This window comes from Melospiza melodia, chromosome 1 (assembly GCF_035770615.1).
Source record: "Melospiza melodia melodia isolate bMelMel2 chromosome 1, bMelMel2.pri, whole genome shotgun sequence".
In the NCBI taxonomy this organism is placed as follows: Eukaryota; Metazoa; Chordata; class Aves; order Passeriformes; family Passerellidae; genus Melospiza; species Melospiza melodia.
Window position 1 is genome coordinate 150,529,613 of NC_086194.1, and position 25,326 is coordinate 150,554,938.

The 25,326-nt window shown below is 36.7% G+C and overlaps 2 protein-coding genes across 7 annotated transcripts in view; one reads left to right on the top strand and one right to left on the bottom strand.

Moving 5' to 3' along the window:
• LOC134426653 (cytochrome c oxidase subunit 6C) overlaps positions 1-25,326 on the top strand; it is a 475,168-nt gene that overhangs the window by 193,246 nt on the left and 256,596 nt on the right. The gene's annotated exons all lie outside the window — the stretch shown is intronic.
• VPS13B (vacuolar protein sorting 13 homolog B) overlaps positions 1-25,326 on the bottom strand; it is a 429,375-nt gene that overhangs the window by 185,022 nt on the left and 219,027 nt on the right. For all 6 annotated transcript variants that reach the window (XM_063171820.1, XM_063171844.1, XM_063171830.1 and 3 more), the window contains exons 23-25: positions 21,311-21,545; positions 11,765-11,985; positions 7,542-7,754 (exon numbers count right to left, since the gene is read on the bottom strand). In XM_063171820.1, the coding sequence (XP_063027890.1) occupies positions 7,542-7,754; positions 11,765-11,985; positions 21,311-21,545 (669 nt within the window). The remainder of the gene's footprint in view (positions 1-7,541; positions 7,755-11,764; positions 11,986-21,310; positions 21,546-25,326) is intronic.

Here is a 25,326-nt window from a genome sequence, read left to right on the forward strand (position 1 = left end):
ATGGAAACACTATCATCAATTTAAAACAAAGGCTAATAGGAATATTTGGAGATGCAATAGCAAAAGGGATATGGAGGCCTGCACATATCTGAAAGGCAAAAGAAGGAAGAGTCACTGGAAGCACCAAATGAAGAGCCTACCAGCAAGGCCATAACACCTACACTATGTACACACCGCGTTTGAGCCAACTTTTTCCCCCCTTGTATGTGCTTCCCTGTAATTTTGGAAAAAAAAAAATCAGAAAATAATTGCTTCCTGTAAGAATTGGCAATATTTTATTTGCCACTTCCTAAATACTTCTCTTTAAAACATTATTGTCACTTGTAATATTCTTAAATGTATGAAATGTTGACAAATGAGCTTGTGGAAGCTTCTGTGCCATCAGTTATCTCTGTTTCTTCCCTAAAATGTTAAGGGCTCAATAAAGAAGACACAAAGATTAATGTTTTAGGAGAAGATGATGACAAATGAAAGCTATACTGAAAATTCTGTTATGAGGGCTTATTAGAGCAATGCAAGCATGTTCTGATAATATTTACCAGCCAAAGGACCTCAACCTGCTCCTTTGCTGGATCTTCCAGATAGGGAAAGAAAGACGCAAACATAAAACTGCTCATCAGCCCCCAGTGTTTACAGCCTATTAAACTGAATGCAAGAGACACATAAGTCATTAATATCATCCAGAAGCTCCTGAATATCCAGAAGCATCTCCACTTGCAACTCCACCATGTGTTGCAAATTTTCTTCATTCAAGCACAAAGAAAGGAAAAAGGTTTAGTCACTTTGATCCACTAAGACCAAGCTGTTTCTAAGATTAACAGACCAATAAATATCCAAACTCTTATCTTTCATTGAAGGTTTGTGGGATTGGGCATTGTAAAATATGATGAACAACATGTTTGAGATTTATCTAATTAAAAGCCAAGATTATTTCTATGGAGACACCTCAGAGGGCAGATCTACACAGTAAGCACAACAATTGGACTGAAACCATTTTAATCTGTCAGGCAAGAGTCAGAATTCATTTCAACTTCAGATGCTCCTGAAAGCTTCCCTTCAGCAGCAAAATTAAAGTCTGACAGTACTTGCCTCATTCTGTAGCCCAAAGCTGGAAAATGCAAGTATGGAAGTTCTGTTAGCAATCTATTTTCTGGATGGGTAGAACCTAGCCCAAACCTAATGACATAGCTCATATGGAAGCATTTATGATGACAAATCACATTTTCATTCAACTCAGGCCTACAATTTAATTATAGGTTTCCTAAACTATAAGAGGACCCAGAAATAGCAAAGGTACTTTATCTGCATGCAGTAACTTTTACCCTTGAAAAGCTTAGTGATACTACAATTAGGAAGACACCATCTACATTGTCAATAGCTGACTCAAAGAACTTTCCATTCCAGATACTCATTTGTATGAGGAAGGGAAAGCTTGTCCAACTAACTAGTGTATGCTTCAAGAAAATAACACCTAAACATGAGACTACAATACCTGCACCAGCTTAACAGATATAATATGTGATGCAATGAAAATTAAGATCCAGTTCACCTTCAATCATCTATAGTGACAGTGGCTTTGCGTGAATCAAAATGCATGAATAAAAACAAGTATATTTCTATTTATTTTTGTTTATCTTGTATAAGGCATTATTGCTTACAGCTCTGAACAGATAACCTGAAGAGCCACAGGTGATCATCTGTGGAAAAACTGTTAGACTCCTGAGGTCCAAAAAGCATTTGCTCCCTATCACATTCTAAGTGAACTAACCTCCTCACTCATTGACTTAGCATCATCCTCTTGCTTATAGTGTTTGTTTACTCTTCCTCTTCTGTTTTACTTTTACACTGCCTGCAAATTTAATTATTAAATATAGCAGGACCTGTCTCCTGCTGTGTATCTGATAATATTTAATGCCTGCCACAGCAGGACATGTCAATGGAGAAACCTCAGATAGCTCATTTCACTATGATGCATCTAGCTCCCAAACTGGAGTGGCACATTGAATATATGGCACCCAACAAAATGAGGCAAAAAAAAAAAAAAAAAAAAAAAAAAAAAAAAAAAAAAAAAAAAAAAAAAAAAGGGCAAAACAACTTCCTTCTCACAATCTGTGACTTGCATTTCCTATTTGCTTCTCCAGCAAAATCCTTCCTGCCTCTGGCCTTTTTGTCCAGATTTTGAACTCTTAATACTATTTGCTAACAGTGTCCTTGCAAGATATTTCCTACTATGTCCACAAAGAGCTCTACTCTCTCCAGTGCCACTTAACTGTCCTACAAGGCAGCACTAAATGACAGTGACACGAGAGTAAATATCTTTTCAACACTGTAAACAAAATTCAGTTTTCTTCAAGGATGCCAGCACCTGTCCTTGGAATGAAAAAGTTCCAAGGGGAAAGCAGCCTCGGGGAGTGTCAGGCCTGCAAGCTCCCCAGCAACTGAAAGGATGCAGGCAGAGCAGTCACTTGTCCAGTGGTAACCAGTGTTAGTCCTTGCTTCTCCTGAAATGGCAGGCACCAGTAATAAGACAGTGACATAACCCAGCCATTTTGCTGTCCCCAACTATCCCTGTGAACCCTCTGCAAACACTAGCCTGCCTTCCTTCAACTGCTCTGCTCACTTGTAAAGCAATGAAAGGTCAGAGTGAAAAACGTATCCTTCCAAACCACAATGCTTTGAGACTCCTATCTCCTGTTTTAATGAGTATTTATTTGCAAAGTCCTCATTGTTAGAGGACATCAGAAAAGCCTCAACCTATTTCATGACTTGAGATTTCACGCCATGAGAATGGCATTAGTTCTGATCATTTCAATTTCTGACAATCAATTCCTCTCTGTTTCTTTTCTATAACATCCACACAGCTTCTTTGACACTCTGCCTTTCAATAACTTCCCACACCTTCATAATTTGCCTTTGAATGATCGCCCTAAAAGACGATGATTCAGTGCTGGACTTACACTGTATCTGAGACGACCTTTCTCATCAAAACTCACATGTTCTAAAAAGATGGTGGAGTCAACAGTACTTTGGTCAGATCCCTTCAGCAGGGCAGATCTGAAGGAAGGAGCCAGCCAAAGCAAATTTCCCTGTGCTGAGATCTTCAGATGGATTTCACAAAGTATCAAGACATAAAAGCCAATTAAGGTAAGAAAAGAGAAGAACAATATTTTGATATTTATTTACAGTTCAAGCCAATGTTCTTGACAATGATGATGTTCTGTGGACCCTTTTGTGGCTCTCTATTCCCTGCATTCTATAAAAAGCTTTCATTTTCTTTTCTTTTTTTTTTTTTTTATCTGAGGAATATTTCATGTTCTGCTTGTACCATAAACACGCTTCATTTTGCCAAACTGTAACTTAAAAATTGTGATGGAATGGGTGGGAATGAGAGACAGTCTCTTCTTGTGTTCCACACATACTCCCAGTCTCCCACTGAATATGTTCCAAAATGGATTTTGAATGAAAACCAACTTTGTTCTAAAATTTTGGCAGGTCTCTACATTTCTGATAGTTGAAAAAGAAGTAAACAATAGCTGATTAAACTTAAAGGGGTACACTTAACAGCAAATACGTATTGCCACCATGATAATTTTTGAATTTTATAATTGGATTCTTTTATTTCTGTAATTTAATGTTTTCAGCTGTTTCATGCATTTTGTTAGGGTTTTTCTCCACAGAGAGCTATTTTTATTTCGTGGTTTGAGTACTAAGATAACTTTACTGTGAAAAAAAGTCACACTATAATTTTCCCACACTTCTTTTGGATTATTTTTCTGAAGATATTAAATTATGTCTAATGCCTCTTAGACAATCAGTCAGATGATAATTTTGGCACATGGTTACTTAAAACTGGATTTGTGAGATTTCTGAAGAACAGCATTTACCCTAGAGTTACAGATACCAACCCAGATGTATCATTAGAAGCTGGACCTGCAATTGCCAGGGTTTGGAATTCATTCTACCACACAGGCTGAAAAGCCCAACAAAGGTCTCAACTCCCTCGGGCTTCACCTCACCTACAATCCTGTGCTTGGGCTACTGCTTTCCCCCCAGAATTCCAGGTGACTTGGCCTTACTCTCCCTTGGAGTGGCAGCAGGTCAGTGCAGCCAGCACTGGGTTGGGCTGTGGTGTCCAGCGCTGATCTCCTGCTGGCAGCCCTGGCAGCTGCAGAGCTGGTCCAGAGATAGCCCCAGCTGCTCAACACCCTGTCCCTGGCAGAGGGACACAGTGCTGCCTCTGCCCCCTTCAACAGTTTAACTTCAACATACTACCTATACTTTTTCTGCAGTGAAAACCTGTGTAAACAGCTGAACTGGCCCATTCCCTCTGCCAGGGGTAGATGCTCCTCTGAAGACAGAACATGTTGTATGACTGTCCTTTGGGAGGCAAACAAATGGAAGAGACTGCATTTCCTCTTAGCCCTCTGTTCATGGTACTGTAACCACAACCATTAGGCAAAGCCAAAGGGCCTGAAAAACAGATGGTCTGAAGTAGCTGACATATTTTTTTTTATTTTTTATAAGCTCAAATTCACAGAAAATTTTTGCAGTAAAAAACTAAGAAACTGAAGTGAGACGGAAGACTCTTGTTTCTCATCCAGTTTCAATTTTCATTTTGGATTTTCAGCACCCAGCATGTTATTGTTAAATATGTTTATGCATTACTTTTCTGCTCTGTTTCCAGATCTACTGAAAAATCAAGCCAGAGTCAGAAACTCTGAACTATTTTCCCACAACTTCTCATGCCAAGTCCTAAAATATACAATTTAATTCTTTTACCAATTGTTGCAAATTGACCAATATACTGAGTTTATTTTCTTACCAGAATTTATCTTTGTTCATCAGGAAGATCCAAACATATGAGGCCTTCATCCTTGGCCTGCCTAAAGCTCAGGGATGATCACAGTTTGGCCACACTAATGCTATGCCTTATCAAAATAACTTCTGCATTCTTGCTCAATCACTGAGTTTCCCCAAGGACTAAACACTTCTACCACTGTTTGTACTTAAGTAAACAGTAACAAGTGGCCTGTTGCAGTCTGCACTACCTTACCTTTTCCAAGGCAGGGATGGTAAAAATGATTAACTGTTTCCAGCCTCCAGTATTTAAGCCTCTCACTCATGTTTCCCTGTCTGACCACCACCCAGGCTAAAAGTCAGTAAGCCTAGGTAGCTTTATCCACGTCAAAACATGGTGCTCACATCAAGTTGTCAGCAAGAAAAGAATTAGACACAGCTTAAAATATAAATCATCCACAAATCACATAAACAAATTACCTTTTTTTTTTTTTTACTATCTGATATAAACAGTTGTGCAAGTTTGCTTTCTTCTTTTATATCAAGTCTGTTGCAGCTGAAAGAAGCTTTAAAAATAATCATGTGTCTCCCACAGAGCAAAACACAGCAACTATAAAATCTCTAAACTTAAAAAATCCCATAGCTATGGCAGCAAGGCTGTTTTTGTTTGACACATTTCAAGATGTCAAGGCTCAAAATTATAGATATATATAAACAAAATACAGAATCTGATAAAAAACTAAATTTCCCCAAGACAAACCTACAGAAATATATATTATTATTTAATTAATCTATTCTAATATTGTCCCTTGTTCACTAATTCACTAAATTTCATTTAGATAATTTAGAATTTTTAGAAGAAGAAATTTTCTAGCCAGTGTATAACATTTTTTTGAGAATACAAAGAAAATTAAATAAATAATGAAGAACATTTTGCAAAAGGGGAGGATATGAACACTGAACTTGGACCCATATTACTAAAATAATCTTGGTAACACATGGATTAAAACATCACTGAGTAGTTTCAATTAATGCTCCAAGTACAATATGTATTCCAAATACTGCTGTCTATATAGATGAGCAAAAACAAATTGTTACTTATAAAGCTGGTGGTTTCTGATTGTAATGAGAAATTAATTTGATGTAAGTAGGGGGAAAACCACTATTTTTGTGACCATATTGTTTTCTTACTATTATTGCTTACCTTCAATTCTGTATCCATGGCAATACTTTTCACAATTAAAATCATGCACATGTAGATATACACCAAAGACAAGGCTATTCAAATATTCTACAAACATTTTAGTGAAACAACTTAAGAACTGAAACTCCAGCCCAAACACCTTTTAATGTCAGCTGTTTCTTTGGGGTGTGTGTACAACGCATATAAAAGTAGGCACTAGCAATCACCATTTCATCTTCTCCAAACCTGAGAGATAATATAAACTATACAGAGGGCTAAGACAATCCTGGCCAAAAGCTGAATATGTATTGCAATCAGAATCCAAATTACTGTATATCTGCTTGTGTTCCAGAACTGTTCAATGACGTGTCCCTAAAGTTGCTGGGGCTATCCTGAGACTGAAAGCCAGTCATTCAGAAAAGCCTCCCTACATCCTTATAGATTTATGTTAAAAACAAAGCACTGAATACATGTGATACCTTGGTATACCTTCAATTCATTTGACACATTTTTGATCCGCTATTGGAGCATAAACAAGGTCAAATCACTATTTTAACTTGTAAACCTGACAGGGGCACTAAGAAAACCACAAATACTATGCCTGTGCAGTTGCAAAGCTTCCTGTGACCACCCATTCTACTCTATAGCAGCTACCTGGTGACTTCTGGCCAATGTTTCTCATGGGTGAAGTTTAACACAGCATTCATGCCGATAAAAGCATTCGCCTGCTTTCCTCATGTGGCACAGGACTCCTCCCCTTGCCTTGAATATTTTACAGTCTCAGGCAAACACTGACATTATGATCAGGTACCAGCTCTCTCCAGGCAGTTACACAGTGTTATAAATTAAGGAAGCAGAAATATATAAACCCAAGTAGCCAATCTTGTATGTATCTGAAGATGCATACCCAAATGCTCATGTGACAGAGCCACAAAAGCAGTGTGAGACATGGACAGCTGGGACAGGGGAATGCACTGAGCTCCAGGAGTAGGTCACAGATGGCACCGTGGTTCAACAGTGGCTGGATGGAGGTGGGGTGAGCACACAGCTGGGTCCAATGCCAACTCTGGAAGCCTTCAAAGCCCAGTACCTCTCCTGGTTGCCAATGCAATTTACACACAGCAGCTCTCTACTGACCCAGCCATCAGAGTTACTGGCTGACTACTCGGAACAGCTCACAAGCAGCACAGGTATCAGAGGTATCTTCAAAACAACACTTACAATTCTGCTAATTCTGGACTTGAAAAATGGCTTATGCTTCTTGACCTGAACACACTAACCACAGTTTTCTGCCACAAGATACTATACACTCACTTCAAAGAGAAACAATAAATTTATTATACAATAGAAACAATAATAAATACAGCCCAATACAGCAAATATTTTTTTCTCTCTTTTGTTCCACCAAAATGAGTAATAAAGTACTGTTCATTAGTTTATTGGGGCAAGCCACCTGGACTCTACTACTCTTTCTGATTTTTCTGATTCTTCCTTGACTGCACACCACTACATTTTGTAGGTCAGAAATCACACAACACATTCTTTTAAGAAATAAAAATACCTCTGTAGTGGTTCCAATGTCAGCAGATGGGCTGTATGTACTGGTATCTGGTGGAATGGTACCAATGCTACTTTTAACTGGGGAGCTAGGAGGAACAGCTCCTGTCATGGTTTCAGTATAGACAGAAGATACAGATTGATATAGAACTCCTTTCCTCTGAATTTTATTCCAAACTTTACTTGTGATCTCAGCCAGTTCATACAGAAGCTGCACCTAAAGGAAAAAAATAAAACTTAATTTTAGGATGAAGCTTTTCTTAACAAGGTGAAGGAAAAATCATCAAAGTCCTCCACTGAGACTTAGAACATAGCAGAACTGAACTTCTCACCATTTAGAATGTTTTGATAAGCAAATACATTGCAAAGAAAATAATTAACATCATTTACAGTATATTGACTTTGATAAAAATAATCTATTCTTTGCGTAAACATATGGCACATAGCTCAAAAAAACTATAACATGGTCTTGTAAAACTTCTACTAACAAAAATTATAACAATTAAGCAAAGATAATTTAGCATATATTTCATACATATAAATACTGTCTCTAGGAAAAGTAATGTAAACTTTATAAAATATTAACAATGCAAAATTAATCACTCCAATTCTACTAAAATAATGATCCCATGCAGCATGTGAAACTGATCTGGCTTTGGAAGAACATTCACTACCAAACTCAACAGTCTCCCGGCATATGTCATTCCAATATTTAGAAACACACTGTTTAACTTGCACATTGTTTGAGTCAGTTCTAAGATATTTACATAAGTTTTTGTAAATAGGCATTAATCATGGAATTTGTATGACAACATATTGGAATATACTGTATAAAAAAAAAGGTCAGTGAAAACTGAAAATAATATATAAGCAGATTCACAGCTGGATACCATACCAACGTTACCATTATAAAAAATTTAAATTCTCATATTTATAAGAACTTTAAGCCTCAGGACACTTTTGCTCTATGAAGCTGGCTTCTTATGTGGGCAGAACAGATGCAGAAAAACACTGCTGTCAATCTATATTTGATATAAAACAGTACTTGATATTGTGCGTGAGAATGTGTGATGAAGTCTCAAAATACATGGTGCAGTCTTTTCTTAAGAGGTGAAATGCTGGAATTTTATAAAAACCTTCTTAATTCAACTTGGATTTTCTTTTGAAGTTTCAAGGTTTACACAGAGCAGGTCACATAATCTTTTGACAGAATTTTCCTTAGAGGAAATAAACTTCACAGTACATTTTTTTTCCCTTCATATACAGAGCAATCTACAGCCAAACAGCTCTGGCTCTGGTGAAGAACTCCTTCAGTTATGCTCTAAAGTGTTTTGTGTCTGTAGCACTCTGATAGGCACTGGTAACTTTTAAATTCCCAAATTCAAATTTCTAAGTTTTCCTGAGTCTTTTCCATGTAATGCAGGAAGCTCAACTAATGTCCTAATGGAACTAACTAATGGAATGTCCACCCAATTGATTGACTAGTATAACTTTAACTGGTGTTGACACTTTGCTGGCAAAATTATCTCTAGAAATTTAATAGGATACAGGCAGATATCCAAATCATACAAGCCAGCAATTTCCCCATGTCCCAGTTTTTTTCCAAGAAACCAAAAGACAACGTAATCTATGTTTTTATGTTTTAATGAAGCAGGCCTTTCAGCAAATTATTTATGCTATTGTTCCTAAAGGCAGAAAGTAATGCAAAAGAAGGAATTTGTGTTTACATGTATGTTCACATACAAGGCGAAGAGGTTTGTCATCAGTTAATCCAACACTGAAAGGTTCAAATCTTACTGGGATTTCAGTAGTCATAACCATTACAGCTAATAATTACTTATCTTGTCAGGGAGACTTTTTTAAATTGCTCAGGCTAGAATCTCTCCAGCCACCCTGAAACAGTGGTTATTTCAGACAGCAGTAGCCATGTCTCTGAACATCACCAGCCAACCAAGCAGTATGATCAAAATATACCCAGTCTGAAGCTAGGGACAAAATAAGTTTGTAGGTACATGGTTTGTGGTAATTGGGAATGGGGCTGTGGCCAAGCCTCATCCCCAATGGGCTACAGCTGTGAAAAACATATGAACAGTACTGAAGGCAATGAGCCATGGAGGGCCCAGGTGCACTGAGCAATCACCAAAAGGAACAGAGGGCACAAAGGAGCAATGCATCAACATGAGGGGTATAAAAGGCTGGGCTAAAGAACAAGAAGGGCAGATGCTTGCAGCCTTCTGAAGTGACATGATTTTACTCTGTATGGACAAATGCTTAAAGCCTTCTGAAATTGCATGGTGATACTCTGTGTATCGTGGCCATCACAACTGCAATGTAAGTTCAGCAAACAAAAAAACACGCTTCTGTTAGAGGGAGATGATTTTCACAGAGTTATGTCAAAAGGTGAAAATACCAAAAAGCCTCAAAATAAAGCCTCATTAAAACAAATTAGATGGCACATGTCTACATGGAAATAAAATTTCAAAACTCTTATAAAGTCACATCTTCGGTAAATTATTTTTAACACACTTTATTTCATTCCATTGGTTGTTACTGACTAAATTGGAAGGATTCCTTTTTCTCTTGTTGGTTGTGTGCTTTCAAATGTGTAATCTCAGTATTTTACAAATACATTTCTGATTATATGAGAAGGGCTAGTATAAGCGTAAGGCTTCTCTCCTTTCTAAGTATTTTTGAGCACGTATAATAATTATTTTTAGAACATACTATTTAAGAGAAGAAAAATGGTAGGACACAAAGGGTAACTGCCAGTATTTGTTAAAAAAGGCTTCCCCCTCTCACTGCTTCCACTCTCTCCTCAGCAAAACCACACATAACTCAATAAGACCCCACTGACTACTTGGCAAAATCTATAAAGCTCAATATGTTACAGCATTTTATACTTTAAAAATAACATATTACTACAAAATTGAAAACTACAACCAAGGGCAGCATCCTGGCAATTTTGCACACTGGAAGTATCTACTGACTTTACAACCATCAGAACATGGTTTCACATTAAATCATAATAGTCATATAAATAGAATACTTCACCTTTGCTACCATTTAACAAATTCACCAAATTTCACCTAGTTGGAGGCTGTCATCTACAGGAAAAATACAGCCTGTCACTGTAAGGAATCAAATTTCACACTGTGAATTTATGACTATCAAATGCTGTTTATGGAACTGCATTTTTCATCTTCTATCCTTCGACATCTGGCTCAAGAAGACTGATTGCCTTTTTTCTTCCCTTTTGCATAAGAAAAGAAGAAAGGACAAGTAAGGCACATGTAAAGGAGAAAAGGCATTTCCAGAATCTTTAGTAAAATCAAATAATTTCTCTGCATCCTTTCAGTCATTAGAATAATTCAGTAAGTTAGTAACATCACAGTGTACAAGGACACCCTTTAAGACAACAACATTTGATCTAATATTCCATATTACAATTTCATTTTAACAGTTCACTAACAGCATATAATACAATTTATATGTAGCTTAGAGTTTCAGTTTTTTAGTGGAAATATTTTCTTACAGTTTGCAAAACAAATTACTTGATTATACTTTAACAGGAATGCTTGAAAAATATTGTATTTTTCTATTTTCTTTTTAGTTCTCAACTCACATTGAGGTAAGACTTGCACTTATACAATGCCATTCCACTTTTAATATTATTAAATACCTACTATACTTGAAATTACAGCAAACTAGGTCCAAGTAATTAAAATACAAGATGTGCCTTCTGAAAAAAATCTAAGAACACCTTTTCCTTTTAATAAAAACAAATTAGGTGGTAACTTCTGTTTACATGAATTCATCTGTTTTTTCTTCCTTTTACTGCCAGATACCATTGTTTGCCTAAAAGACACTTTATGTTCAAAGAAACGTTAGTTCCATGAAAATGTAGCAAAAAAACTACATTAAACCACTTCAATATAAGAATCCACAGTGACAGCAGAAGAGTATCATAGCATTTAATGGTACATCTGCAATTCATTTCACTCCATCAGCCAAAAGATGCATTTATACTACAGCTATTACATTTGGAAAAGAGTTTAAATTACAGAAGCTGAGAAAGCTTCAAAGCAAATCTCAATCTAAGCACCTTGATCTTGATGGCCCAGTTAAAAAAAAATTAAGATAGAGCTCCTCTTAATGAAAATGCAGATCAATCGTACTTAAATCAAGTTATTTTTAATTTCCTTTTATAAATCAATTAAATGTACCAACCTGGGGGTTGGAGCATTTTATTTCAAGGGACTCAAGGTCGACGTGGAGGCAGACGACAAACGAATGTCTGGATTCCGGCCCTGAAGAAAGCAGTTTCTGTGAAGTCACAGCTAAAGTAGAAGTGCAGCCCATTGGTTCTACCAAATTAAGAGTCATCTGTTGTCCAAGAAGGGTATATACACTGAAATGATGCAGACTAATTGTCCATGGAAAAGCATCACCTAGTGATTAAAAAGAAGGGTGTTAAACAGTTGAACAATTACTTACTAAAAAGTAGGGTATTAATTTCACAAAACTAGCAACGGCCTTATTCTAAACCACCTTAGAAGTCAGCAAGTGCAATCCACAACCATTAAATTGATCCCAAACTGTCATAAATATAATTCAACCATTATTTCCATGCTATACTTCAAAATCTAACAATAGCAATACATTTGTTACAACTTCTAAAAACTGAAATCCACTGGGAATTTTAACTCCAAACTGTGAACATGTACAACATAGTCTTCGAAGAAATCTTTCTTCTTCATATAATTTTCCTCAAACTGAGAAATATCTAGAAAACACTCCCCACTTTTTTCAGCGTATGGATGCAGTTCAGAGGCAAGTCTTTCTATTATATACTTATATCTGTTTACAGGTTGTAATACTAAGAAAGTGAATTCTTTCATTTAAAAGTCTACAGGTTGCATCTCAATACAGTGGTGCTGCAGAGTGAAGCCTATTCCATTGCTCAGAGGACAGCTCTTTCCACTGTCTCACTTAAACTTCCTAGATGATGGATTTTCTAAAACAAAATTATTATGGACATTTACTTAGCACTTAATTTCTTATATTTAGGAAGAAGCCTACTGTTGTGGTGTGCTGCAATGTCCCATTTTGGCCTTCCAGGTCACTTTCCCAGGTGTGCCAATACCTCTCTCCCTTCCCCCTTGCCCCCATGCTGAGTGAGTCCTGTCACTCAGACTTAACATTCCAGCAAGGCGTCGTGTGGTTGGTCAAGTTCAAAGGATGCCCCTATGCCCAGGGGTCATTGGCCTGTCTGGGTGTCATCTTCCCCTGAGACCCTGCCCCTCTCACCTGGTTGGTGGCTCACCTGTACCTCCCCTCCCCCTGTCCCTGAGCTTAAAAAGGTCATCAGACCATGCGGTCTTGTTCTGTTGGAGCAGGTCCTCATGTTCAGACCTCTGTAACCATGGAATAAACCTCTGGACATTAAACCCTCCAGCAGAATCCTCTCCTTTTTCTCTTCACCATCGCCTGAAGCTATCCTCCTGAAGTAACGGGGTCTCTTACAAGCCTGGACTTGTTCAGTGCCCAGCTGCAACCACCAGCAAGCTAAGGTATCTCTGGGGTGACACGCCGCAGTTGCTGCCTTTGGCCCAGCAGCGAGGGTCAGACTGGCCCAGGCACAATCTAACTGGTAATATTGAGAGCCTTTTTTTTTCCAATAGCCTACCCAGAGAGGTTCCTGGCATCCTACCAGGAATTTTTATCAGGAATAATCACCAAGGGAATTGGGGGTGCACAGCTGAACAACAAAATGCCTACAGCTTCTGTACAATCAGTTTTCTTTAGGTTGTCAACAGATGAAACATAAAAGTTTCCAAAGCAGGATCACAGAACTATTCAGGTAGATCTTTAAAGGGCCAACAGGAACTCCTTTTGGTAAAGGAAAATTTTCAACAGTTCTACCAGCTAGAGTTGAGAGGGTTTGAGCACACAGATTACAGGAATTGAATGAAACTTGAAACAGAATCCCTGTGGTGGGTTGACCCTGGCTGAGTGTCAGTAACCCACTACAGCTGCTATGCCTCCCCTTACTCAGCTGGACTAGAAGAGAAAATTTAACAAAAGGCTGGAAAACAGGGGGAAATAATTCACCTGTTACTGTTCATGGGCAGAACAGATTCAACTTGGGAAAGACCATTTGGAGCCAGTTGGAACTGGCTTTGTTGGATTTGAGGAAAGCTTCTGGAATGTTCTCAGAGATGTCAGCCCTGCAGCCCACTCCACTACCAAAACCTTGCCAGGTAAAGCAAATACAATCTCAAATATGACAGCCAGGTCCCAGAGGAAAAAAATTAGGCTCTGGGAGAAACCCTGAACCAAAATTTAAAGAATGCTCAAAATACATGAGGAAAATAAGGCAATCAAAGATATGTGGATAATTCTAATTTTACTTGAAACAGATACAGGTTTTTGCTCTTCACAGGTATAAGAACATAATATTTTAGGGGTCTTTGGAGTTTTTTTTGTTTGGTTTTGTTTTCTTTAAAGAAAATCTTCATCCCATTTTTCAGCTTTCCTACTGAGGAAGTTGGGCCTTTTTGTCACCACTTGAACAACAGAGTCTGTGCCCAGCATGTGAATTTTCAATCCACCAAAAGCAACTGCCTGTCCCAATATGAAGTAATGTAAAAGCAGCTGGATGAAGTGCCAGGTCTAGACACAGCAGGCTGCTGAGCATCCACAAACCTCCGCTATGCCTGAAACAGTCTTCATCTTTGCAGGGAGAACACAGAAGGAGAAAAGTTCTCCTTCCTGCAGGAAAATTCAGAAAGTTATTTGGTATGAAGTTTTATTTTTCAAAATTTTGGCGTAAGCCATGGATAAAGAGTCCAAATTAATGCCCCAGAAGCATGGGAGCCAGTCTTGAGAATCAGAGGAGAAAATGGTAGACAAAGGTACACTGGGCTGGGCCCCTTGGGGTCTCACAGGACAATAAAAAATTCAAACCGGTGTTTTTAAACAATATATGAAGAGAGTGTTTGCTGCCTGGTGTGACCTACAGTCAATAATGTACTGCTGAGAAATCACAACACTAAGAAATAGCACCAACTGTTAACTGTGACCATTTAAAGAAATTGGAAGGGTTTTGAAATTAAAAGAAAGCTCCATTCCAATATCTTTTTACCATATTATTTTAGTAAGACTTCTATTTTTTCTTCCACAGGTGGCTTCAGCAATATATTTATATGTCCAAAAGTATATATCAGAAAACTCTGTATCTCATCCTAGGAACAAACTGAAAACTTCAATAGTTTATTTTGAAGCTATTACATACTGAAGAATTTGGTTCAAAGAAACTTGAAAATATTTTCAAAAGGTTTGCAGATTAAAAGTTTTGAAGCAATTAATTCTTGCATTTTTCCAAGTTCAGTCATCCAAGAAATACAAAAAAATAATTGTAATAAATGGAAAAAATTCAAATGCAAAGTCAACTCCAATGGCATGTTTCTAATTATTACATATGAACTTTGTTTTTCTCTGTGACCACCACAGTAAATTAACATAGTTTATATTTCATGGATTAGAAAGAAAGAATATCTATGGAAAAAAAACAGTGGTAGCTTTACTAGACTGCGCACAATATCTAAGTTAAAGGGAAAACTATGATAAAATGTTATCAATTTACAGAAACTGCAGTATGTTGAAAAAATACTGTAGTAAAGACACAGTGAATTTACAGCTATGAAATTCCCCCAATGTCACCAGTTACCTCCTCTTCAGCTCCATTTACACTGTATTGCTGTTCTAACACTTCACTGGAACTGTGCACCTGATAAATCCTTGTTTTGTTGTTGTACCTATATCTTATTTGGTTTTTTAAAAATGTACCTTCATTCATTTTCAAATTTGTTTCATGAAGCTATTAAAAAAATAATTCAAAGCATCTAAACATCAAAAGCAACAATGCTTATAGGATTTTCCCATAATTTAAAGAATGATTTCTTGGTAGAAAGGAAATTGCCATATTTAGCAAAATTTTCTCTACATCTAACCTTGGAATCTGCATATAATATTTATTTTGTCACCTCATTGATGAAATTCTGAAATATTTTAAGTAAATTGGGAAAACTGGAATTGCCTTTAGTGGAACTACATTATACTCAACATTTATTATGGCAAGATTGCAAAATATACACATGAAAGTCCCCTACTATGGTTGAAGATTCTGGTCAATTCTGATCTATTACTATAATTAATCCTTATTTTTAATTTTATAGAGCACCATCATTGATTTGTATTTAAAAATTTATTATTTAAACTATTTCAAATGCTTTGATAACTTCTTAAATTTATAAATACCACTATCAGGTATTTGGCAGTTGACCGACCCAACCATCAGACATTAACTGTGTTAATCTGCTACTTGCAATGGTTTAGAAAGACTAATTTCCTACAGAATTTTTGAATTATTTTTCCAATCTATAAATAAAAAAATTGGTATGTGGAAGCTCTTTCTCTGGTACTTATTGATGCATTTTGCTTCTTTGCTAGAGTTAATCATTAATGCTCATAGTAAGACTTCCCATATGCATAACATACAGCATTGATAAATCTAAAAATTGTTATGTTTGCTTTCATTTTTATGAGGTATCTATATTTATTTTAAAAAATAGATTGCAATTGTGGTATTTGTACATGATGTTGTGTATACAATACTGACAGTTCTGCACAAGAAAAATTTTGTTTGTTTAAAATCAGTAATGGTAGGAGAGAGGTCATGAAAGCTTTATCATGCATGTGCTCTGGGATCTATTCCCAGGCTTACCATTAGTACCCATTGCAATCCTTAAAAAGCAACCTGACTGCTGTGTCTTCATTTCCCTTTCTGTACCCACACTGCAGAGTCTTTACATGGATTTCTAAAGCCCTCATTCTCATGGGACATGCAATGTTTAAAAAAAGACACTGCAGTCACTACATGTTAGGTCACTTGTACTCCCCCCCAGACATACAATAGGGGTTCTATGTCTGCATAACTCCAGCTTTTCCAACATGAGAACTAATTCTACAAGCCATTCTCATGACAGGTAAATTAAACACAGTAATTACTATTACAGATGGTGACATCGACTATAAGCTCGAATAAACCGAAATAGGGTAGATTAAGATCAGATATAAAGAAGAAATTATTCACTACAAGAGTAGCAAGACACTGAAAGAGGCTGCAAAGGGAAGTTGTGGATGCCCCATCCCTGAAAGTGCTCACAGCCAGGCTGGAATGGGCTCTGAGCAGCCTGGTCTAGTGAAAAGTGTGCCTGCCCTTGGCAGGGGCGTTGGAAATAGATGCTCTTTAAGGTCACACACAGAACCCTCTATGAAACAGCACACTATTTTAATGTCAAACATTTATTTTAAATATAATAACAGAAAAATTAATAAATTTAAAGGCAAACATTTTAAAAAATCTAATGCAAGATGATAACTTGTAAGGAGGCCAACATACTGTTGTTCTACTTTAAACATTTAAATGTTCTTTTCAGGTTGAAATCTATATGACACTAATTTCCTATTTTCCTGCAAGTCACTTATGGACAGATTATTGAGTTTCAACATGTGTTACAAAATTCTGCGAAGATGTATAATCTGTATTACTTCACAAGCAAAAGCCATCTTTCAAATTTAAATATTTGGAATAGTGATTCACATGAATGTCAGTGGATGGCTATCCACTTGAAAATGAGAATATGATTAGCAACAATATCAACAACAATTTTAAGATATTTTGAACACTGCTTTCTAAAAGTATTTTACTCTGTCTTACCTAAAGATCTGTATCTTACTGTATCTGACATAAGTAAACATTTTTAAAAAGATGAAGTCATAAAATTTACTACTATGAAAGATTTACTACTATGTTTCCAAAGAGGAACATTATTATATTTATAATTAATACTATTAAAAAATCAATAATTAAAATAACTGAAAACATAAACTTATAAAAACAGGAAGATTTCATCAATACAAAAATTTTTCATTATTACTCTAAAACTGTGTTTTAGTGCTTTAGCTATGAAAAAGTTCCCTTCATGTCTTCAATTTTTCTTCCTGTTATGAGTGTTTAGATTTTTGGAAGACCACTTAGCAGTCCAGAAGTTCTGACCATAACAACGTATGTTGTCCAGCTATAGCCTATAGGTTGGAACTTGGAGATTTTATAGATGAATTGTCAAATATTAAGTTAGATGTGCACAGATGTGCACAGTTAGATGTCACAACTCACTATAAGCACTTCTCTAAACATTGCAGTTTTCCTCAAAGTGAGTTTCTAACAATTTACTTTCTCCTTAGTAACTGTTTTACATAAAAGGCATCTACAAATAGGACAGAGGTCTTTCTCCTCAGAAGGTGTCAAAACAGAGAAGACAAGAGGCAACATGTACAAGTTGCACTGGGAGAGATTTAATATCAATGTAAGGAAGTTTTTACAGTAACAACAACCATTAACTGGAACAACCTCCTTAGAGATGTGCAGCCTTTCAGGAGCAAAGGAGCAGGGTGTTAGATAATGTCATCTTGGGTCCCTCTGCCATGCAAATTTGGACCAGGTGATCATTCAAGGTCATTTCCAACCTGGCCTTCCAGGCTTTATGATTCTGTGATTCTACTTTAACATCTTCAATAAATACTACCTCACAGATCTCTGTCTGATTCATTTGTACTCTTAAGAACACATAATGCAATTCAATACCTTACTTAATTGTATGTGTATATTTATTCAACAGAAGTTCAAAAGAATTATTTCATTCTTTACATAGATAAATCCATTTATGGATTACTTAATTATTTAGAATGACTGAGTTACATGTTTCTGAATAAAAGTACTGTAAAAGCATTCCTACAAACTAAAATTACCTCAGAGATGCAGCAAAACTCTGTAAACACATGGAAAGACCTGATTGTGGGATAGTGTATAAGCTATTTTTACAGTATGTTGACATCTTGAGGTCAGTAAGTATCTGAGGAGGCTGAAATATTCCCAAATGACAGTAAGATAATGTTCCCTTTTTGTCCTCTTTTAGTCTTTCATGTAATAAGAAAACTATATCAGTGAGCACACAGCTATCTTAAAAGTGACAACACGAACTTGTAGAAAAGCCTTTTACTTATATCTTCTTTAGAATGACCAAAAAATGGCTATCAGGAAAAGCACAGTTGACTGCATATAATTTCTGAGAGATGGTAACATGTCTGACTGTCCCTGAAGTCTTGTTTGAAGACAGAGCAATTAAGAGACTTTCACAATACAAGACCATAAAAATTATTTACCTCTACAGGGGAAGAACCAAGAAGGTGACTTTAAGCGGTGAAAAAAACTTTGAAATGATCTATTTAAGAGGGAGTCTTGGCATGGGAGAAGGCAATGGCTCCATTAAAGAATCAAAATCATCAAGACTGTGAGAACTTCTGTTTGGCATTATTCCCAGAGCAGAAGCCACACAAATAAATTCCTTACCATAGGCTTTATCCCAAGCAGGGGAATTCTTTTCCCTCACTAAGCTCTTTCCTTCAAATCTGGGTCTGACAAAACTCAAATAGCAATATCTTTCATAAATGGTTTAAATTACATCATCAGTTTAAAAGAAACAAAAGACTCCCATTAAATGTCTCTTCTATCTGTCACTATGATTAGTAAATAAGATCATTCCTACTGAAAATTATTAGGAAAACCACATATACCTTCCTCTCTTTCTTTCAAACTTTTTTTCCTTTTCATTTGGCAGCATCTCTAACATGTTTTTCAATACTAAAAACTACAATTTTATTTTCATTGCCATGAATTAAGGTAAAATACACAAAGGAGAAGAGTCCAATATAAGTGGCAGATCAAAGGGAGAAGAAACACAATGTTATAAATCCAAACAAATTTCAGATTGCAGGAGCAGGACTAGCTCTTGAATGCGATTTCCACTTAATTTCTCATACCCTTTAAATTGTTTATATTTCAGCAGCAAGAGAGAAAACAGAATAATTTTCTCAGAAAAATGCTGTCACAAAAGCAATGGTACAATTACTGCATCTCCCTCTCTTCATCTTAGAATCAATACACAAAACAGCAAGAATTCTTTTAAATAATATAGTTTAGGAATACAACAATGAACTAACTGTACACCTATGCCCTGTTTTTTTCTGGGATAGACTTAATTTTCTTCATAGTAGTTGGCATGTGCTGTTCTGAATTTATGCTGAAAACTGTGGATAATATGGGTATGCTCTAGTTATTGCTGAACAGTACTTCAAGTGTTTCCTGCTTCTCACACTGCTCCACTAGCAAGTAAACTGGGGGCACAGGAGGAGCTGGTAAGGGAGACAGCCTGGTCAGCTGACCTCAAAAAACCAAAGAAACCAACCAAAAAGAAAGGCTGGAACACCTGCCTCCTGACAGGATGCAGCAAATCAATCTGTTATTTTGCTTTGCTTGCACCTGCAACTTTATCTTTTAAGCTGCCTTTATCTCACTCCTAAGCTTTCTCACTTTTGACCTCCTGATTCTCTTCTCCATTCCACCAGGGTGGAGGAGTTAGTGGCTGCATTCAGCCAGAACTGTTGGCTGGGGTTAAACCACAAATACTGGCATTTCCATGGAATCCAAAACTTAGTTGTGAGACTAGCTCTTACAGAAATCATTAAAATAAACCCGGAACCCAAGGCTCAAGATAGCTCAGAATATTTGCCTCACCTATTTCCAGTATACAATTTTTCATATATATATATGGAACAAGATTTTTACATCAGGATTTATTCAGAACACTGCTGCAAGTCCATTTACCATTTATTCTCATTATTTCTAAGGGCTCAGTTAAAAAAAGCCAAAACACAATAAAAAATATTCAACATGAGCAACTTGTGTTCACTTGCTAGGTCCTTTTCAGCTTATCTCCTCCTTTAATTTTTTGATCAATTGCAGAATGTTAAAAGTTGACCCTTCCCTCAAGCTGGTGTAAAACTCAAAGCCCTATCAAATATTAGCTTTTCAAATAAGAACTACTGTATTTTTCTCAACCTTTACAATTTTTTTCTCCAAATCTCTACAAAATCCTTGCTACAATTCCTAAGTCACAACAGAACACAGAACTGTTGCCTGTCAGGATGGCCATTAAAGCCTCATTATTTTCTTTTGACAATTTGCTCTACTTATGTATTTCTTTTCTCATTTTACATTGACTCATAGAATATCTCAAGTTGGGAGGGACCTATAAAGATCAAGAAGTGCAACTCCCTGCTCCTTGCAGGACTACCTAAGATTAAAAGCATCCAGAACACTGATAGGCTTAGTACCATGACCACTTTCCGGTGCAGCTTGTTCCAGAGACCAACCACTCAGTGAAGAACGTTAGTTAAACATCCAGTCTGAATGTTACATCCAAGACCTTGGTGGGATGAAAAGTTTTTCCTACCCTGCCTCTTGGAATTCCTAACCTGCCTCTTCTGTCTTGGAATTTCCAATTTACTGTCACTTCCTGTTGTGTCAAGATCATTAGCTACAAAATAATTTGAATAACAAAACCAATGAAGGGAAAAAATTATTTTAGTTTCAAATATACAAAACATCACAGAACTAGCTCTTTGATGATAATTTCCATGTTGATTTCCATGGGGCCAACCTTGTAAGTAGTATTTCTAGACATTAATAACATATAACAACATTCTGCAAAAAGAGCAGTACGAAATCAGAAGTTTTCAAAATAAATTGAAGACAATTTTCATGACAGAAATGGAAACTAAAGAGAAAGGTTTTTGAGTTTATCATGTTACCTTCTTCCAGGATGGGTCTCAGCACAACAAATGGGATTTCTTGCAATGGTTCCATGTGTTTGTGTCCAGCACTCATAACCTTTACCTGGGGCAAGCAGACAACAAGGGTGCCAGGCATACTGGCCTGCCCATGGTACCAGTTCCGCACAGTCCCAGGAATGTCACCTGACACAATAGTACTGGGAGAAGGCAGGCTGTCATTGGGAAGGAATACACAACAAGACTGCACTTCAAGCTGAAAAAACAAAGCAAAGACAGATTCTCAGAAACAGATTATTTTCCCCCTCACTGTGTATTCATATTAGTACAAAATCTGAAGTTATTCATCCATCACAGTTACTGAAAATAGTCTTACCTTCTAGTTGAATTAAGAGAAAAGATGACGCAAAATGCTGGGAAATAATATATGCTAATAAATTATGATTATAGAAGGGGAGAAAGCAGAAGGATGTTTTTTCTGTGTAAATTCATCAGAAAAGTGTTGCCATATAAAGTGAAAATACATATATCTACATTTCAACAGCTTTGTACAAGTGCAATTCAGTCAGAGAATGTTCTGAATGAGAAAGCCCTCCACTTTTTACCATTCATTAGCTTTGTTAGCAATAGCTAAGTCTCTAGAACTAGCCAACATTTTATATGCTGTTACTTTCTATAAAGAACTGATTCAAGGAAAATTCTGCCTCTGCTTAATAAGCAACATAATGAGCATGTACAAAAAAGGTAATCATTAGAAAAACTATGAAAAACACAAACTTTAGAGAAAAAACTGACTGACTTTCAAACAAATGGAGAGGTGTATACATTAAACAAAGAGAAGGAGATAATAATAAATTGATACTTTTATCCCCTTTTCAATGCAATTCAGAAGCAGTACATATGGTTTCATAGGAAATAAAATTTTTTGTTCTTTATTTTCAGTGCCCTGGAACATGTCTGACCATTTTGCCATCTTCTTAGGAGCTTCTAGTGAGGTAGAGTGAGCCCAAACCAAGAACTCGACTCATCACAACTTCTTAACTCAGAGGTGATGTAAGCTGGGGACTGTTAGTCCTCCTTGGCTCTTACAAATACCATTCTGGCACCTGGATATCAAAAGGCTCCAACAGCCTGCACACTGGAAAGCTTTGTTAAGCAAACACAAGCTGTGATTCAGTTCCTTGCTTCACATTGCTTGGAAAAACCTAGCATACAAATTGCTGGACAATATCTTATTTGTAGCTGTGATAAAAACATTTGTTTGCTGCAAACTGAGGTAACACTCTTTTGGTTTGACATTGTTAAAGACAGCACAGCTTAAAAGCAAAAACCAAGATTTGTACTTCATACTCTCCCCTGAAGGATATTAGGTCTTTAGGACCACAATAGTGATTTGTAATAGAGCAGGAATTCCACAGCACTGTAACTACTTTGCCAGCCTAGTGAGTACACAGATATTCATCTTTATTTCAGCATTTTTGTACCCTTTTGCTTAGACAAACTGACAAGAATTCACTGCAGAAAAATATAAGTAGAATTCTGCAAAAATAAATACATTGGTTCATGAAGTTTGTGTTTGTTTCTGGATTTAGAACTGTTTGAGTTATAAAACAAAGCTAATTACATCTTTGATAAGTAGTTTATTGATCCAAGGTTGCTGAGTGTACTTTATTTATACTGAATGAAAAGCTTGGGTGTATTGTAACAGATGTAACAGATTTGGATTTTTTTTAATGGTAAATTAGTCTCTATGTCAATCTGCAAAGATTTTTACAGTGACACAGATCGTTTTCTGGTCTATTAATAATAGGCTGTAGGTCAAATCATTGTGGGATAATGATAAATAGATGACAAAAGCACTTATGAGCAGTATAACTATTGTTTTATCCATGCATTTGCTGAGTAAACAGTTTATTAAAAAATCACCCATTCTTCATACACACACACACACATATATATACACACACATCTATGACGATTAACGTCAAATGCTGCCTGGATATACAAACCATGTGGTAATAATCCAGAAATTCCACCAACTTGAAGAGATACTATACTCCATCACACTGCCAGCAGCAGGATCTATAGGGCATGTTTTACAAAGCACTCTCAAGAACAGATCTCAATACTCAGTAGAGTTTTGCACTTCATTTACAGGTTAATAGAGCTTTGTACTAAAGAAAAGTTCTTCCAATCACATTTGGTTTATTTTACTTTGCTGTATCGAGAATACTGAAGTAGAATCACACGAGTTTCACCCCTTTAAATTCCTGATGGAAATTCCTCTTTTACAAAAGCAGCTCTTTGCTACTCATTTCAAACAACTGAATGGGAGTTGGACCATGAATTTTGGTGGGCTTTAAATGGTATCATCAGGCCTCCATATGTGTGATGAATACACTGAGCCCCCTTAACCAGACCTGCAGTAGCTCAGTACAAGCTCCAAATGAGGTAAAAGTCTGAGCTGTAGCCAGGTCAAGAACTCCAGGAAACCCACAAAGAGCAGAGTGACCCAATGAGCATAATGCCTGATCGTGTGAATAACACTTGAATGTGTTTTTTCCAAGACTCAGTTATCAAGGAACAAAGAAAGATGTGAGTACAAGGAGTCTCTTGCATGCCCTTCCCATTGCATGCAGTTTGACTACAAGCCAACAACAGCCTAAGTGAACTGCCTTTGAGCTCTCCCTGCCAGGATGCCTGCACAGCAGGGATCTCCCCTTGAGCTGGGACACCTTTCAAGGCTCTTCTGAGAGGCTGAGAGGCCTTTCTACTAACAACAGATCTCTGGATGAGTTCAATTCAAACTTTCCCTAAAGTGCAACTGGTCTGCACACCAGTGACTCTCCCCTTGAGCTGGGACGCCTCCCAGTGTTTGGGATTCCTTATCTGAGACTGAGTATTCTTTCTGTAACCCAAGGCAGAGAGATCCCTTGCCTGCAATAGATCTGGTAAGCTGCTGATAGCATGGTAAATTAATACTACTGAAATCCATGTAGGTAATTCCTTTAGACAGACTGTTGTCAAAGTCTGAGACTAAGACTGGACCTAAGCTTCATCAGGAGTTCAGAAAGCAAGGGGATCCACTCTGTATTTCATGACTCAATGAAAGGACTTTCTTACTCTTTGTATTTCTTCTCTTAGATATAAACTGTTGTCCAGATTAGATCCAGCTGCACCTAAGCCACAGCAGAGATCTGGGAAGCAAGGAATTCCAGTCTGAACTTCATGACTGAGCGCTTGGGTTCCCTTACCCTTTTCCATATTTGACCTCCATGTAAATAATGCCAGATTTATTCAAATTCTATTTTCCCTTGTATATTTTGACCATTAGTGAATGATAGAGTGAATCTTGCTATTGATCTTCACCAAGTTACACCTTTATGAATTCATATTAAAATCTCCTTTGCTAATGCCTTTGATGATGATTATTTAAGTTACTCTAAATCACTCATTCATGACAAATTGGTGCAGTCAGCAGGATCCTAGATCTGGATTTGCTAAAAATTGACAACATGTAATACTACAGAATTGCTTACAGATATAGTTGGCTTACCTGCATTTCATTTAAAGTTTTATATGATTAACAAATTTTGCAAAACATTACTGCAAGATTTCAAAGTCCAATACAATGAATGTATGGCAAAAGTCCACATTTTAGAGCAAATTATGCCATGATTATAATCACACAAGAAATTACCAACTTGAATGCACAAAGGCCCAATAAGTGCAAAACTGAGCTGCACCTGTTGAACTTCTCGGAGGCAGATTCACAACGATCAACTTCAATGGAATTTGTGTACATTTAACTCGCAGAATCTGGAAATTTGCCTACAAGTTCCAGTGAAGGAATGGAAGGGTACACCTAAAATGATAGAATTATATGCTGGACAAAAGTGAGAATGTGTGCTACAGATTGCTTCACCAATCGGAAAGTGTTTCAAAATATATGTAATCCAAATTCTTAAAATTAAACTACATCAATAGCATATATTAAAGCTATCATATAAATCTTTTTACACTTTTTAAATAACTGT